Consider the following 16719-nt stretch of genomic DNA (forward strand, 5'->3'; position numbering starts at 1 on the left):
CCGGGCTAAAATAAGGAGGTGGAAGTAGGCGGTCTTGGTGATGGAAAGGATATGGGGTCGGAAGCTCAGCTCAGGGCGGAATAGGACGGCGAGGTTGCGAACCGTCATTTTCAGCCTGAGACAGTGGCTGGGGAGAGGCTGCTCTAGGTGGGTGAGGTATCCTAGTGGGTATGGTATTCTAGTCACAACCCAAGAGGCCATGGGGGAGAAATTGGGTGAGTAGCGCCACCTGTTAGCGCCTAAAGAGGCAGTCAGTGGCTGTAGCGCCACTGGCTGCGCCTCCCGCGATATTCAGCAGGGGCGCTAATGGTGGCGTTAGCCTTTTGCGCTGCACCGCCACCGATGACGTCATCGGTGTGCGCAGCGCCCCATTCGTGCCCCGATCGCGATATTTGGTAGCGAACGCCACTGTAGCGCCGTTCGCTACCCGTGCCCGGTTCACGGGGCCTTGCTGCGCCGGCAGAGGCGCAAGTCAAGGTGGAGGTGCGGGGCGGCCGCCTGTCAGCACCTCCGTCCCCGGCCTCCTGGTTCCGCCCCCCCCCGCGGCATTGCCGGCTGTTTCCCGAGAGCCCGGCACTTCTCCTTGGTGCCGGGCTCTTTTGCCGGCACTCGCGATCGGGGCTCGTGCTGTTGCAGGCCCCTCCCCCTTAACAGTGGGAGGAAGGCCTGCAGTACCGCAGCGTGCCGTGCCGCAGCGTGTGGCGCTGCGGCACATAACGCTACGAAATTCACTTTCAGCGCCCTAAGAGGGACGCGGAGCGCCTCGAGCCGCGCCCCGTCTCCCTCTAGGGGCACTTCAACTGAATTTGCGGCGATCGCTAATGCAGCGATCGCGCCGCAAATTCCAGTGCCCAGGTGAACTTTGCGCCGCTTGGGCGCCTCAGGCCAATTTCTAGGCCATAGAGTTCAAATCCCGCCAGGGAAAGCTGTAAAGTTGAATTTAATAAACCTGGGCCTAGAAATTCCCTTGGGTTTGCGCCCATTTAGGGGCGCAAGAGTGGGCTGCGCCGGAAGTTGCGTCGCCGCTGAAATTAGGTGGGCCTTTAAATCGGCGTAAGCCGGTAGCGCTGCGCCGGCACCGATGACGTCATCGGTGTGCGCAGCGCCCCGGTACCACCCAAAACCACGCCGATCCCCATCTTCAGTAGCGGCCGCCTCTTCCCTGGCGGCTGCTAACAACGTTTTGAAAACCTGGCCGTGCTGCAGCCTTAGAGGCGCTATTTAAAGCGGAGGTGCGGCCGGCCGCTTTTTCGGCGGCCGCCTGCCCGCACCTCCTTCCCCGGCCTCCTCCACCCCCCCCCCGCGGCATTGCCGGCTGGTTTCCGTGGAGCCCGGCACTTCGCCGTTGTGCCGGGCTCTTTTGCCGGCACTTTCAACGGGGCTCCAGCCGTTGCAGGCACCTCCCCCTTAAGAGAAGGGGGAGGCCTGCAGTACAGCAGCCTGCCACTCCGCATCGGGTGGCGCAGCGGGACCAGCAGCGCTGAAATTCACTTTCAGCGCCCCAAGCGGGGCGGGCACACCCTGTACCAGCGCCCGCTTCCGCTTTAGGGCGCTGAAAGTGAATTTGGGGCGGGCACAACTGGCTCGGCGGCGGGCGCTAAATTTCCGGCGCAAACGTGCTGGCGGGGCGTCACCGAATTTATAGGCCCTGGTAATTTGTGGGCTGACACCAGGAGAAAAATAACCACAAAAGATGCCGTATTACCATAAAAACCCAACTGGTTCACAAATGTCCTTCAGGGAAGGGAATCTGCCACCCCTACCCAGTCTGGCCTACACTTAACTCTAGTTCCCCACTTTGTGGTTAACTGAAGAAGCCCTGAGGGTAACTGGGGATAAATACTGCAAAGAACAAATTTAAAAAGCATTACCGAAACAAATACAGATCAATAAACAGAACCAACATACTTCCGAATGGAAGCTTCATTATTTCACAAACTTGTCATAGAGTCATAGGGGGGAAATTGAGCTGCACCCCCTTTGGGGCGCTAACTTCACCGGGGCGCTACTTTTAGCAACCCGAAAAAATTAGCGCCCCCGCGGCCGAAATTCTTCAGTAGTGCCGCAAGAGGGAAGCGGGGTGCTACTGGAAGCGCCCTGCCTCCCTCTTGGGGCTCTATGAGGGGATATCGTGGCCTTCCTCCCCTTCTTAAAGAGGAGAGGCCTTGCGCAGCACGACCCGGGGCCCAGCTGGGCCACCAGGGATCAGAGTGCCGGCAAAAGAGCCCAGCACTCAAGAGAAGTGCCGGGCTCACGGAGCGCAGCCGGCACTCCGCAGGGGGGCTGCACAGGAGGCGGGGGACGGCAACGGGGGCAGGTGCTGGCAGGCGGCCAGCAACAAAAATGGCTGCCCGGCACCTCGACTTTAATTAGCGCCACCCCGGCCACAGGTAGGCCCCCCCTGACCCTGTCGGACATAGCGTCCGGCGGTAAGTCAGGGGGCACTACCGAAGATCACGGCACAGCGCCGCGGGGCACTAACGGTTAACGCCGCCGCTAACCTCCCGCTGAATTTCGCAAGAGGCGTTGGCGGCGCCACACCCGGGGCGCTAGTTGCTTTGCATCCCGTTAGCGCCCACTAACGGGAGGCACAAAGCAACCGAATTTTTCCCCCATAGAGTCATAATGGCACAGAAGGAGGCCATTCGGCCCATCGAGTCCGTGCCGGCTCTCTGTAGAGCAATCCAGTCAGTCCCATTCCCCCGCTCTATCCCTGTAGCCCTGCAAGTTTATTTCCCTCAAGTGCCTATCCAGTCTCCCCTTGAAAACATTGAGTGTCTCCGTTTCCACCACTTCCGTCGGCAGCGAGTTCCAGGTCCTCACCACTCGCTGCGTAAAAAAGTTTTTCCTCACATCCCCCCTGTATCTCTTGCCCAAAATCTTAAATCTGTGTCCCCTAGTCCTTGTACCATCAACTAGTGGGAACAGCCTTTCCCCGTCTAGCCTATCCAAACCCGTCATAATCTTGTACACCTCTATCAAATCACCCTTCAACCTCCTTTGCTCCAATGAAAACAAATCCAGCTTCTCCAACCTGTCCTTGTAGTTAAGATCCCTCACCCCCGGAACCATTCTGGTGAATCTCCTCTGCACCCTCTCAAGGGCCTTCACATCCTTCCTAAAGTGTGGTGACCAGAACTGGACGCAATACTCCAGTTGTGGCCTAACCAGCGCTTTATAAAGGTTCAGCATAACTTCTCTACTTTTGTACTCAATACCTCTATTTATGAAGCCCAAGATCCCACATGCTTTGCTAACCACTCTCTCAATATGTTCCGCCACCTTCAGGGACCTATGTTGCGGCGCACTAACGCTGTACATCAATATTTTCTGCTGCCGTCTTTTTTTGATAAACAATTAAAAAACAATTTATTTCAATAAATGATCGGCGGATCACTACAGACGCCTCTAACCCCAGGTCACACTCACAAGTGACAAGGGTATTGACCGGTAATTTATTTCAATCGAAAATATTCTTGAACGGAATTAGATGGTTCTCAGTAATGAATTCAATTAAGGGTCTTGCTGACGGGGTCCTTTCAAGGTGTGTTTCACAGTAAAGCAATCTTGCTAATACCTGCCAATGCCAGTGAAACACTGGCTTAACTGACGACCGGGGAATCCTGACCAATGGGGTCGGACCTGGGCCGGAGACAGGCACGTTACTGAATTAATGAGTGCCAGCTGTGGCTGAGTCAGAAGGTCGTGGGTTGAAGCCCCCACTCCAGGGGCTTGAGCCCATAATCCAGGCCGACGCTCCCAGCGCAGCGCTGAGGGAGTGACGCACTGCCAGAGGTGCCGTCTTCTGGATGAGACGTTAAACCGAGGCCCCATCTGCCCTCTCGGGTGGATATAAAAGATCCCATGGCACTATTTCAAAGAAGAACAGGGGAGTTCTCCCCGGTGTCCTGGCCAATATTTATCCCTCAACCAACATCACTAAAAACAGATTATCTGGTCATTATCACATTGCTGTTTGTGGGAGCTTGCTGTGTGCAAATTGGCTGCTGCGTTTCCTACAGTGACTACACTCCAAAAAGTACTTCATTGGCTGTAAAGTCCTTTGAGAAGTCTGGTGGTCGTGAAAGGCACTACAGAAATGCAAGTCTTTCTTTTTTTTTCTTACTGATGGGTTTCACTGCCTCTCGTTAATTATTCGCTGGACGAGTATGCCCATTTCTTACAGGTGCATCCTGTTGACCTATTTGTGTGAGCGGCTACTGCTACCGTGAGGAGTGAGCTGAAGATTTGATCGGCAAACCATTGCTAACCACCGCACCTGCCTCTTGAGCATGAAGCTTAGAACTCCAGTCAAAGCCAATAACAAGGCCCAGTTCCCCGGGGTGGGAAGCTCATTTTATATTTCCTTTCAAGTTTTTTCTCAGTTCATGACCTGATTCTGAAGCGTTCAATCAGGAAGATGCTATTTGGGGAATAATACGGACATTGAAGCTGGATTCACATCAGTGGGCATGTAATACCCTGGCATCTTCTGATGTTCACCCATCACCCACCCCAACTCGCTGACCTACATTGGTTCCCAGTCCAAAAATGTCTCAACTTTAAAATTCTCATCCTCATGTTCAAAACCCTCCATGGCCTCGCCCCCACCCCCCCTCCCTATCTCTGTGACCTCCTCCAGCCCTACAACCCTCCGAGATCGCTGCACTCCTCCAATTCTGGCCACTTGCACATCCCCGATTTTCATCGCTCCGCCACTGGCGGCCGTGCCTTCAGCCGCCTGGGCCCTAATCTGTGGAATTTCCTCCCTAAACCTCTCCGCCTCTCTCTCTTCTCCTTTAAGATGGTTCTTAAAAGTTCCCTCTTTCCCTGTCCTAATGTCTCCTTCTGTGACTCAGTCAAATTTTGGTTGCTAACGCTCCTGTGAAGCGCCTTGGGACTTTTTACTATGTTAAAGGCGCTATATAAATGTAAGTTGTTGTTGTTGATGGACTGATACAACTGACGCAACGTCTACCCATCTATGATGGCCACCTCCAGCTCCAGATCATTAGAGGAGGCAACCCTCAGTCCAGGATTGTTCCACAGTGCACAGAGCGTCACCACAAGGCAAGTCACTACCTTTGTGTGTCTATACAGCCAACTATTGCTCACTAAAGGAAAGGCTGAAATCTTCCCCCCTCGTTCCTCCTATTCCATCCTATCCTTCCCCCTCCCTTCAACCCCACTGTGCTTAAATCGTTCCATCGCCTGGTGTTAGGATTGTTCTCCTTTGAGAAGAGAAGGTTAAGGGGAGATTTAATAGAGGCGTTCAAAATTATGAGCGGTTTTGATAAAGTAGATAAACAGGAACGGTTTTCACTGGCAGGAGGGTTGGTAAGCAGACGACACAGATTGAAGAAAATTTGCAAAAAAAAACCAAGGAAGAGAGTTGTTGCGATCTGGAACGCGCTGCCTGAAAGGGCAGTGGAAGCAGATTCAATAGTAACTTTCAAAAGGGAATTGGATAAATACTTGAAGGGGAAAAATTTGCAGGGCTCTGGGGAAAGAGCGAGGGGGGAGTGGGACTAATTGGAGAGCTCGTTCAAAGAGCCGGCACAGGCACGATGGGCCGAATGGCCTACGATTTCTACTCTAACACACCCTTGTCCAGGACCACCTTCTTTCTTTCGTACGGTAGTAGCAAAGCAAATCAAATCAAATCTAAGTCAGATATCCAGGCCAAAGCTTCCGGTGTAACAGCGTGGATGTCTTGTAGGCTGCCTGCTAATTTCCTCTGAGGGTTGTGCTCAATGATGTGCTCCAGGGTCTGATCAGGAGCTCCACAGTCACATGATGGGGATGCTTTAATCTTCCATCTATGGAGAAGGTGGCAGCATCTAACATGACCGGTTCTGAGGCGGCTGATGGCTGTCCACTGTTTGCGAGGAAGGTTTGATCCTTCAAGTTGTACTGTGGGGTCCTCTATAAGGAATCCATTCCGTATGTCGCAGTTCTTCCAAGCATTTCGCCATCGGTCATCAAGGCTGAGGGGAGATCGCTGAAGGGCTTCGGCGACGGTCTAAAATGGCCGCCTAGATTTGAGACGGGTTGGTGGTAGGTTGTTCAAGTCGGCTTGGATCGGCGTGTCTTTGTTGGTGTAGTGGTTGTATTCTCTGGAGACTGCATATTCACGACGTAGGTGTGGTGGTGCGATGTTTGCAAGCACGGGCAGCCAAGGTGTTGGTGTCGATAAAAGTGATAATTCTATAGTAGAATTCAGCTGGACATCAACAGATTTGACATGCGGACTCGAAAGCCATGCTTTCCTGCTGGAGTGAGTGAAGTTGGTCTTCTCCACAAGGCTCCTCCACCTTTGGATGTTTCCCAGTCTGCTTTTTTGAAGTTCCATCGTGGTTCCGGTGTTGATGCACTGACAGGAATTTCGATGCCAAGGTTGATGATTGAGGGCCTGTGTTGACTGTTGGGGAAGTCATCAGGAACGGTTCTGGAGGTGATGATTGGGTTTCCTTTGCTATCTTTAGAGAGGAAACACAGGTCTGGGTTATATTCTCTCTGCCAGCTTGACGAATGAAATGCACCTCGACCTTTGGCATCAAAAAGGAGGAATTTATTCTCTAGTGAAGCCCGCTGTACAACTGCTTCTCCATTATAGTTGGCGTCTGCAGAGCCCCACATTGTGTGGTGGCCATTAAAGTCTCCGAGATGGATGGATGGATGTTGATGAGGAGGGAGCGGTGGGTCAGGCCACTGTACGAGTGGTGGTTTGTAGACGTTGGAGATTGTTCGCTCTCCCACGTGTATTGCTGCAGTGAAAACTCCGGCAGTCCTGGTACGCTCGAGTTCGATGCAGCCTTCGGTGGCTTGTTTAACACAGCACACCAGGCCATATTTGGGATGGTTATTGTAAGCGACTTGGTCAGAACCTGTGATCCGTCCTCTTGTGTCGAACTGGTGGATGTGTTCGATGTGCGTTTCTTGAAGCACCAGGACATCAACGCTGTGTTTCTTCAGTAACCTCTCAAGGTATTGGCGAGTATTCCAGGACCTTATCTCTCTCCATGTTCCCTTCCTCCTTTTAAAAACCAAAACTTGGCATCACCCAATCACTGCTTCCCGATGAACCTCACCTCTTTGACTATTTATCAGCCTCCACTGCGGTCCTGCACTGTCGGCTTGCGCCTGATTTAAAGAAACAAAGACTTGCATTTCTATAGCGCCTTTCACAACCACCGGACATCCCAAAGTGCTTTACAGCCAATGAAGTACTTTTTTTGAAGTGTAGTCACTGTTGTAGGAAACACGGCAGCTAATTTGCGCACAGCAAGCTCCCACAAACAGCAATGTGATAATGACCAGATCTTCTGTTTTTGTTATGTTGATTGAGGGATAAATATTGGCCCAGGACATCGGGGATAACTCTGGATTAGTTAGAAAAAAAGGAGATTAAGGGGGTGATTTAAGAGAGGTGTTTAGAATTACGAAGGGACAAGGCAGAGTGGATAGAGAAGAGGACCTAGAATGAAGGGACACAGATTATATTTTTATTCGTTCATGGGGATGTGGGCGTCGCTGACAAGGCCGGCATTTATTGCCCATCCCGAGTTGCCCCTTGAGAAGGTGGTGGTGAGCCGCCTTCTTGGACCGCTGCAGCCCGTGTAGTGAAGGTGCTCCCACAGTGCTGTTAGGGAGGGAGTTCCAGGATTTTGACGGCAATGAAGGAACGGCGATATATTTCCAAGTCAGGGTGTTGTGTGACTTGGAGGGGAACTTGGAGGTGGTGGTGTTCCCCTGCGCCTGCTGCCCTTGTCCTTCTAGGTGGTAGAGGTCACGGGTTTAAGAATAAATGTGAGAGAGTTCAGTCAGAGAGCAGGAGAAACATTTTTACAAAGAGGGTTGTGAGACTGTGGACTGCACCCCTGAAGCTAGCAATTGAATAAGGGACCATATCAACAATTAAAAATAGGTTAGATCAGTGGTTAAAGAAAAGTGAGATAAAGGGATATTGGAACATGGGATTAGGTCCACTCTTCGTGTGGAGCATGAACACCAGCGTGGACTGGTTGGGCCGAATGGCCTGTTTCTATCTCGTAATTTCTATTCAGCAGGGATTCCCTAATTAAAAAGTTGCCGCTGTCCAAACATATTGACTGACTGCTGTAGGTCGGAGCTTGGCCGTTCAGGATTGGCCAATGTGGCTGGAGACAACAGGCGACCACTAGTGAGATTTCGCCAGGCTGGAAAGCGTGTAATGCGTCAGATTACTGCAATAAATAGCGGCTCTAATTGGATTACCGGCGGCACTGTGAGAAGTGCTGATCTGTGGCGAGTGTTTTCAAAAGGGTGATTACCAAACAAGCATCTTCACTTCACAGTCTGCTCTTGTTTCTGTCAGCGATTTGAATTGCACGGAGATAAAGGCATCGCTATGGCAACATAAGATTTCCCAAGTGCTTCTTAAGATCTTGTCCATTCCCCATCTTTCCTGTTGGATGGACAGAAGCTTTTAGGGCACACTCCTGGCCGGCCTCTCACCTTCTACCCTAAGTGTAATGATCAATAACATGTCATTCTAGAGTGGTACACTAGATGGAGCCATAGAGCTGTATAGAGCTGTATATTTAGTTGTATGTGTTTAAGACTACACTACCCACGATGCACTAGACTACCCACAAGGCAGTAGTCAAGATGGCTGCCTGCACACAGAAGTACACATGCTGAATCTCTACAGATGCTGTACCTAGAGAACGTGTACTGAATAAATGACTAGCTAGAAGCTAGCTGTTCATAATAAGAATGTCTAGTTATTAATGAACATAACACTAAGTGAACGTGAACTCATCCAAAACTCGGCGCCCCGTGTCCTAATTCGCACCAAGTCCTGTTCACTCGTCGTCCCCTGTGCTTGCTGACCTACATTGGCTCCCTGGCCGGCAACACCTCGATTTTAAAATTCTCATCCTTGTTTTCAAATCCCTCCATGGCCTCGCCCCTCCCTATCTCTGTAATCTCCTCCAGCCCCACAACCCCCCGAGATCTCTGCGCTCCTCCAATTCTGGCCTCTTGCACATCCCCGATTTTAATCGCTCTGCCATTGGTGGCCGTGCCTTCAGCTGCCTGGGCCCCAAGCTCTGGAATTCATTCCCTAAACCTCGCCACCTCTCTCTCCTCTGTTAAGAGGCTCCTTAAAACCAACCTCTTTGACCAAGCTTTTGGTCACCTGCCCTAATATCTCCTTATGTGGCTCGGTGTGAAATTTTTGTTTTGATTACACTTCTGTGCAGCACCTTGGGACGTTTTACTACGTTAAAGGCATTGTATAAATACAAGTTGTTGTTGTATGTATTTTTACCCCCTCTTCCTGTCCGCCCTCCTTTCTGCGAGGGCAGCATCCCACACACAACAATGAGAGGGATGTCCAGTCAAGCTGTTTCTCTGGTGGTGTTACTGGAGAAAGGAATGTTGGCCAGTACTGCTGCAGTTATTCTATCGTGCCAGGGGACCTTTCACTTGTTTGCCTGATTACGCAAGTTGTTGTTGTTCCCTTATCCTTATTGTGGGAACATCGGAATCACAAGACGAAACATCTAGTTCACCTTCAACCCTTCTGGTAGTTGCGTGATCCAACGATAATGGAGTTGTTGACTCATTAAAAAAAAATGAAAGACTTGCGTTTCTCCAGCGCCTTACTGAGAGGGTGCTTCCCCTCGTGGGGGAATCTAGAACTAGGGGGTACAGTCTCAGGATAAGGGGTCACCCATTTAAAACGGAGATGAGGAGGAATTTCTTCTCTCAGAGGGTCGTGAATCTTAGGAATTCTCTTCCCCAGAGAGCTGTGGAGGCGGAGTCATTGAATATATTTAAGGCTGAGATAGACAGATTTTTGAACGATAAGGGAGTCGAGGGTTATGGGGAGCGGGCAGGGAAGTGGAGTTGAGGCCAAGATCAGATCAGCCATGATCTCATTGAATGGCGGAGCAGGCTCGAGGGGTCGAATGGCCGACTCCTGCTCCTACGTCTTATGTTCTTATGTATGACTTCATGACATCCCAAAGCACTTTACAGCCAATGAAGTACTTTTTGAAGTGTAGTCATTGTTGTAATGTAGGAAACGCGGCAGCCAATTTGCGCACAGCAAGCTCCCACAAACAGCAATGTGATAATGAGCAGATAATCGGTTTTAGTGATGTTGGTTGAGGGATAAATATTGGCCTCAGGGATAATTCCCCTGCTCTTCTTCAAAATAGTGCCATGGGATCTTTTACATCCACCTGAGAGAGCAGATGGGGCCTCGGTTTAACGTCTCATCCGAGAGACGCACATCCAACAATACAGCGCTCCCCACCCACCCGCCCCTTCAACCACCGTCTGCCCCACCTGTGACAGAGACTGTAGGTCTCGCATTGGACTCATCAGTCACCTGAGAACTCATTTTTAATGTGGAAGCAAGTCATCCTCGGTTCCGAGGAACTGCCTAAGAAGAGGAAGGCTCCCTTAGCACTGCACTGGAGTGTCAACCTAGATTTTTGTGCTCAAGTCTTTGGAGTGGGACTTGAACCCGCAACCTTCTGACTCAGAGGCGAGGATGCTGCCCACTGAGCCATGGCAGACAAAGGGGTTCAGGCCAGGATTGAGACATGGCATACCAAAGAACAAATATATATTTTTGTTCAGTGACCCCCCCCTTACAAAGAGGGCTGCATGGGATACCTAGCTACAGCCACTCTTGACTGGGCTACCTGTACTATCCAACATTAAGACGCACAAAGCGTAGTAAACAAGGTAAGTGAGCTACAGGCACAAATAGCCACATGGGAATATGATGTTGTGGCAATAACCGAGACCTGGCTCAAAAAAGGGCAGGATCGGGTACTAAATATTCCTGGTTATAAGGTGTTCAGGAAAGATAGGCAAGGGAAGATAGGAGGTGGTGTGGCAGTATTGGCCAAGGAGAATGTTACAGTGCTGGAGAGAGAGGATGCCCTGGAGGGGTCAAGGACAGAATCTATATGGCTAGAGTTAAGAAATAATAGAGGTGCCATTATATTACTCAGTGTATTCTAAAGACCACCAACTAGTGGAAAAGATATGGAGGAGCAAATTTGCAGGGAAATTACAGAGAGGTGCAAGAACTATAGAGTAGTGATAATGGGGGACTTCAACTATCCTAATATAGACTGGGATCATAATAGCGTAAAGGGCAGAGAGGGGGAAGAATTTCTGAAGTGTGTTCAGGAGAACTTTCTTGATCAGTATGTTTCCGGCCTGACAAGGGAGGAGGCATTGCTGGATCTGGTTCTGGGGAATGAGGTAGGTCAAGTGGAGAAAGGGTCAGTGGGTTAACATTTAGGGAACAGTGATCATAATATAATGTTTAGATTAGTTATGGAAAAGGACAGGGAGCAATCTAAAGTAAAAGAGGGAAAAATTGGGTTCCTTTGCACCTCCCGTTAGCGCCCTAAGAGGGTGCAATGCAACTAGCGCCCGGGCGCGGCGCCGCCCACACCTCCCGCGAAATTCAGCATGAGATTAGCGGCGGTGCTAACTGGTAGCGCCCCGCGACACTGCGCAGCCAGCGATGACATCATCGCCGTGCGCAGCGCCCTGCTCGAGCCCCGGCCACGATCTTCGGGAGCGCCCCCTGACTTACCGCCGGACGCTATGACCGACGGGGTCATGGGGGGCCTACCTGCAGCCGGGGAGGCGCAATTTAAAGACGAGGTGCGGGGCGGCCATTTTTGTTGCTGGCCACCTGCCAGCACCTGCCCGCGCTCCCGTCTCCAGCTTCCTGAACCCCCCCCCCACCCCACGGAGTGCCGGCTGCGCTCCAAGAGCTCGGCACTTCTCTTGAGTGCCGGGCTCTTTTGCCAGCACTCCCGATCCCCCGGGTCACACTGCGCAAGGCCCCTCCCCTTTAAGAAGGGGAGGAATTCCTGCAGTACCGCGGCGCGTAGCGCCACAATATTGACTCGCAGCACCCCAAGAGGGATTCGGGGTGCTTCCAGTAGCGCCCTGCTTCCCTCTTGGGGCGCAACCACTCAAGTTCCGGCGTGGGGAAGCTAATTTTTCCGGGGTGCTAAAAGTCGTACCCCAGCGAAGTCGAGGCGCTACTCAATTTTTAGCCCAAAATGTTTAATGGGGGAAGACCAATTTCAGTGGGATGAGAACAGATCTGGCCTGGGTAAACTGGAATCAAAGATTGGCAGGCAAAACTGTAATGGAACAATGGGCTGCCTTTAAAGAAGAAATAGTTCAGGTACAGTTGAGGTACATTCCCACTAGGGGGAAAGGCAGGGCAACTAAAGTCAGGGCTCCCTGGATGACGAAACAGACAGAGAATATGATGAAGCAGAAAAAGAGTGCGTATGACAGATGTCAGGTTCCAAATACGTCTGAGAATCAGGCTAAATATAGAAAGGTGAGAGGAGAAGTGAAAAAGAAAATAAGAGAGGCAAAGAGAGGGTCTGAGAATAGAATGGCAGCCAACATAAAAGGTAATCCAAAAGTCTTCTATAGGCATATAAATAGTAAACGGGTAGTAAGAGGAGGGGTGGGACCGATTAGGGACCAAAAAGGGAGACCTATGCATGGAGGCAGAGGGCATGGCTGAGGTACTACATGAGTACTTGGCATCTGCCTTCACCAAGGAAGAGGATGCTGCCATAGACATAGTAAAGGAGGAGGTAGTGGAGACACTGGATTGGATAAAAATTGATAAAGAGGAGGTATTAGAAAGGCTGGATGTACTTAAAGTAGATAAATCACCAGGAGCGGATGGGATGCACCCTAGGATGCTGAGGGAATTGAGGGCGGAAATCGCGGAGGTACTGGCCATAATCTTCCAATCCTCCATAGATACGGGGGGTGGTGTCAGAGGATTGGAGAATTGCAAATGTTACAGCATTGTTCAAAAAAGGGTGTAAAGATAAACCCATCAACTACAGGCCAGTCGTTTGACCTCGGTAGTGGGAGAGCTTTTAGAAACAGTAACCAGGGACAAAATTAACAGTCACTTGGACAAGTGTGGATTAATTAAGGAAAGCCAGCACGGATTTGTTAAAGGCAAATCCTGTTTAACTAACTTGATCGAGTTTTTTGATGAGGTAACAGAGGGTTGATGAGGGCAATGCGGTTGACGTGGTGTACATGGATTTCCAAAAGGCATTTGATAAAGTGCCACATAATAGGCTTGCCAGCAAAGTTGAAGCCCATGGAATAAAAGGGACAGTGGCAGCATGGATACGGAATTGGCTAAGTGACAGGAAACAGAGAGTAGTGGTGAACGGTTGTTTTTCGGACTGGAGGAAGGTACACAGTGGTGTTCCCCAGGGGTCGGTATCAGGACCACTGCTTTTCTTGATATATATTAATGACTTGATGTGGGTGTACAGGGCACAATTTCAAAATTAGCAGATGACAAAACTTGGAAGTATAGTGAACAGTGAGGAGGAGAGTGATAGACTTCAGGAAGACCTAAACAGGCTGGTGAAATGGGCGGACACGTGGCAGATGAAATTTAACACAGAAAAGTGCGAAGTAATACATTTTGGTAGAAAGAATGAGGAGAGGGCATATAAACTAAAGGGTACAATCCAGAAGGGGGTGCACGAACAGAGAGACCTGGGGGTATGTGTGCACAAATCGTTAAAGGTGTCAGGGCAGGTTGAGAAAGCAGTTAAAAAGGCTTACGGGATCCTGGGCTTCATAAATAGAGGTATAGATTACAAAAGTGTGAAAATTATGATGAACCTGTATAAAACACTAGTTTGGCCTCATCTGGAGTATTTTGTACAATTCTGGGCACCACACTTTAGGACGGATGTGAAGGCCTTAGAGAAGGCGCAGAAAAAATTTACAAGAATGATTCCAGGAATGAGGGACTTCAGTTACGTTAATAGACTGGAGAAGCTGGGGTTGTTCTCTTTGGAGCAGAGGAGATTTGATAGAGATGTTCAAAATCATGACGGGTCTGGACAGAGTAGGTAGAGGGAAACTGTTCCCATTGGCGGAAGGGTCGAGAACCAGAGGACACAGATTTAAGGTGATTGGCAGAAGAACCAAAGGCGACGTAAGAAAAAACTTTTTTACGCAGCGAGTGGTTAGGATCTGGAATGTGCTGCCTGAAAGGGTGGTGGAGGCAGACTCAATCTTATCTTTCAAAAGGGAGTTGGATAAGTACCTGAAGGAAAAAAATTTGCAGGTCTACGGGGAAAGGGCGGAGGAGTGGGACTGGCTGAGAGTTGGCACTGGCTCGACAGACCATTCTATGATTCTATGAGACTATGGCATGCCCCAAACGCACCATTAGTGGTACAAACACATCTGCCACTGGCCCCGAAAAATCCAGCGGTGGTTCCTGCGGGGTACATTTCGTCTCCGATACTGAATCATGCCACGTCGCGGATTTCACCGGCCCGCAGATGCACCGACACTCACACCTCCATCACCCACCTCTGTTTTCCACAGGAACTAGGATGTTACACAGAAACTGTATCACCTCCGCCTACAACCTTCAATCCTGATCCAAACCAGACCCTTACATAGAATTATGTAGAATATACAGCACAGAAACAGGCCATTCGGCCCAACCAGTCCATGCCGGCATTTATGCTCCACTCGAGCCTCCTCCCGTCTTTCCTCATCTAAATCTATCAGCGTAACCTCTATTCCCTTCTCCCTCATGTGTTTATCCAGCTTCCCCTTAAATGTATCTATACTATTCGCCTCAACCACTCCCTGTGGTAGCGAGTTCCACATTCTCACCACTCTCTGGGTAAAGAAGTTTCTCCTGAATTCCCTGTTGGATTTATTAGTGACTCTCTTATATTGATGGCCTCTAGTTTTGCTCTTCCCCACAAGTGGAAACACTCTGGGGGAGAATAATGGGAGGCACTAAGGTGCACAATTTCCAGCCCTCTGTGTCCACTCTATCAAAACCTTTCATGATTTTAAAGACCTTTATTAGGTCACCCCCTCAGCCTTCTCTTTTCAAGAGAAAAGCTTGGTTCAGGAAGCATTAACCAACGTGGCACTAACTGCTCTGCCTGGCTCCTGGACATCACACCCCACTACTCTCAGACAGGGAATGATGTCGCAGGAACTTCGGAACAGGGGGAGGCCATTCAGCCCCTCCAGCCTGTTCCGCCCTTCACTTAGACCATGGCTGATCTGTACCCCAACCCCATTTTCCTGCCTAAGCTCCATATCCCGGATACCCTTACCCAAAAAAGTCTATCAATCCCATTCTTGAAAGCTCCAATTGACCCCCAGCAGCCACAGCCTTTTGGGGGGGGTGGGGGGGTGGGGGGCGCGGGGGGGAGAGTTCCAGATTTCCACTACCCTGTGTGTGAAAAGGTACTTCCTGATTTCACACCTGGCTCTGATTTTAAGGTTCTGCCCCCTTGTTCTGGACTCCCCACCGGAGGAATTAGTTTCTCTCTCGCTACCCTCTCAAATCCTTTTAACATCTTAAACACCACAATTAGATCGCCCCTTAAATCATCTAAACTTAAGGGAATACAAGCCTAGTCTGTGCAACCTGACATGAATCGTGTCATTCATGTGAAAATGACTTATATAATAACACTGGGCAGCCTGCTGGTGGCGCTGTCCAGGGAGAGTATAAATACTCGGGCACGGGCCCAGCTTGCTCAGGACATTCTTTAACAGGAACTAGTGAAGGACACAACTGGATCTCCATGTTGAAAAACAGTTGATTAAAGCCTTGCTTAATACTCAGACCAAGTGCCTCGTAGTTTTCTTATGTCACAACCTGTCCTCATAATTTAATCCTTTTAGCCCCGGTATCACTCTGGTGAATCTGCGCTGCTCCCCCTCCAAGGCCAATATATCCTTCCTGAGGTGCGGGGCCCAGAACGGAACACAGTCACTCCAGGTGGGGGCCTGACCAAGGCCCTGTACAAGTGAAGCCTTCTGATTTCTAGTTAATTCGTGTCTAGAACATTTGGAATTATATATTTAAAAATCCACATATGATAAATTTGAACGTACCTGAGTGGCTTCGGTGATGGGTTGAGGCCAGACTGACTCTTCCCCAGATAGTTATCAGGCATACGGTGAGCAGTATTATCCATTTACTCACGTTCTGTAAGTAGTTCCCACTCATCCTACAAAGAATTCATAAAACAGAGATGAGATTTTACAAATTAAAAATATGAATTGCTCCTCCTCTCTGGAAGGCGCTGACTCTCACTGGGGTATGTTTCCAGGGGCACCAGGGACCTTCCAGTACCTTACCCAAGTGTCTTTACTTCTCGTGAAAACCCAAGCAGCAAATTCTTCTTGACCCACTGCAGTCCGTGTGGTGAAGGTGCTCCCACAGTGCTGTTAGGGAGAGAGTTCCAAGATCTTGACCCAGCAGTGATGAAGTAATGGCTGATATATGTCTGAGTCGGGATGGTGTGCGACTTGGAGGGGAACTTGGAGGTGGTGGTGTTCCCATGTGCCTGCTGCCCTTGTCCTTCTAGGTGGAAGAGGTCGCGGGTTTGGGAGGTGCTGCTGAAGAAGCCTTGGCGAGTTGCTGCAGTGCATCCTGTAGATGGTACACACTGCAGCCACGGTGCACCGGTGGGAGGGAGCGGGTTTGGGAGATGCTGCTGAAGAAGCCTTGGCGAGTTGCTGCAGTGGAGGTGCTGAGCCAAGCGTACCCTAACGTAGGACTCAGTGGGTTGCGATCGAGAGCAGGATCCCAAGGTCATGTTTCACTGCCTAACTCAGGGGTGCTGAGGCTGGTCACAG

General features: G+C 50.2%; 1 protein-coding gene across 1 annotated transcript in view; it reads right to left on the minus strand.

The window, feature by feature from the left end:
- Positions 1-16249, minus strand: part of tafa3b (TAFA chemokine like family member 3b) — a 55221-nt gene extending 38972 nt beyond the window's left edge. The window contains exon 1 of the mRNA XM_086011739.1: positions 15973-16249. Within this exon, the coding sequence (XP_085867865.1) occupies positions 15973-16087 (115 nt within the window). The 5' untranslated portion in view covers positions 16088-16249. The remainder of the gene's footprint in view (positions 1-15972) is intronic.
- Positions 16250-16719: the final 470 nt, after the last annotated feature.

This window comes from Somniosus microcephalus, chromosome 18, assembly GCF_052327205.1.
Source record: "Somniosus microcephalus isolate GS21.2 chromosome 18, FLI_Smic_1.0, whole genome shotgun sequence".
NCBI lineage: Eukaryota > Metazoa > Chordata > Chondrichthyes > Squaliformes > Somniosidae > Somniosus > Somniosus microcephalus.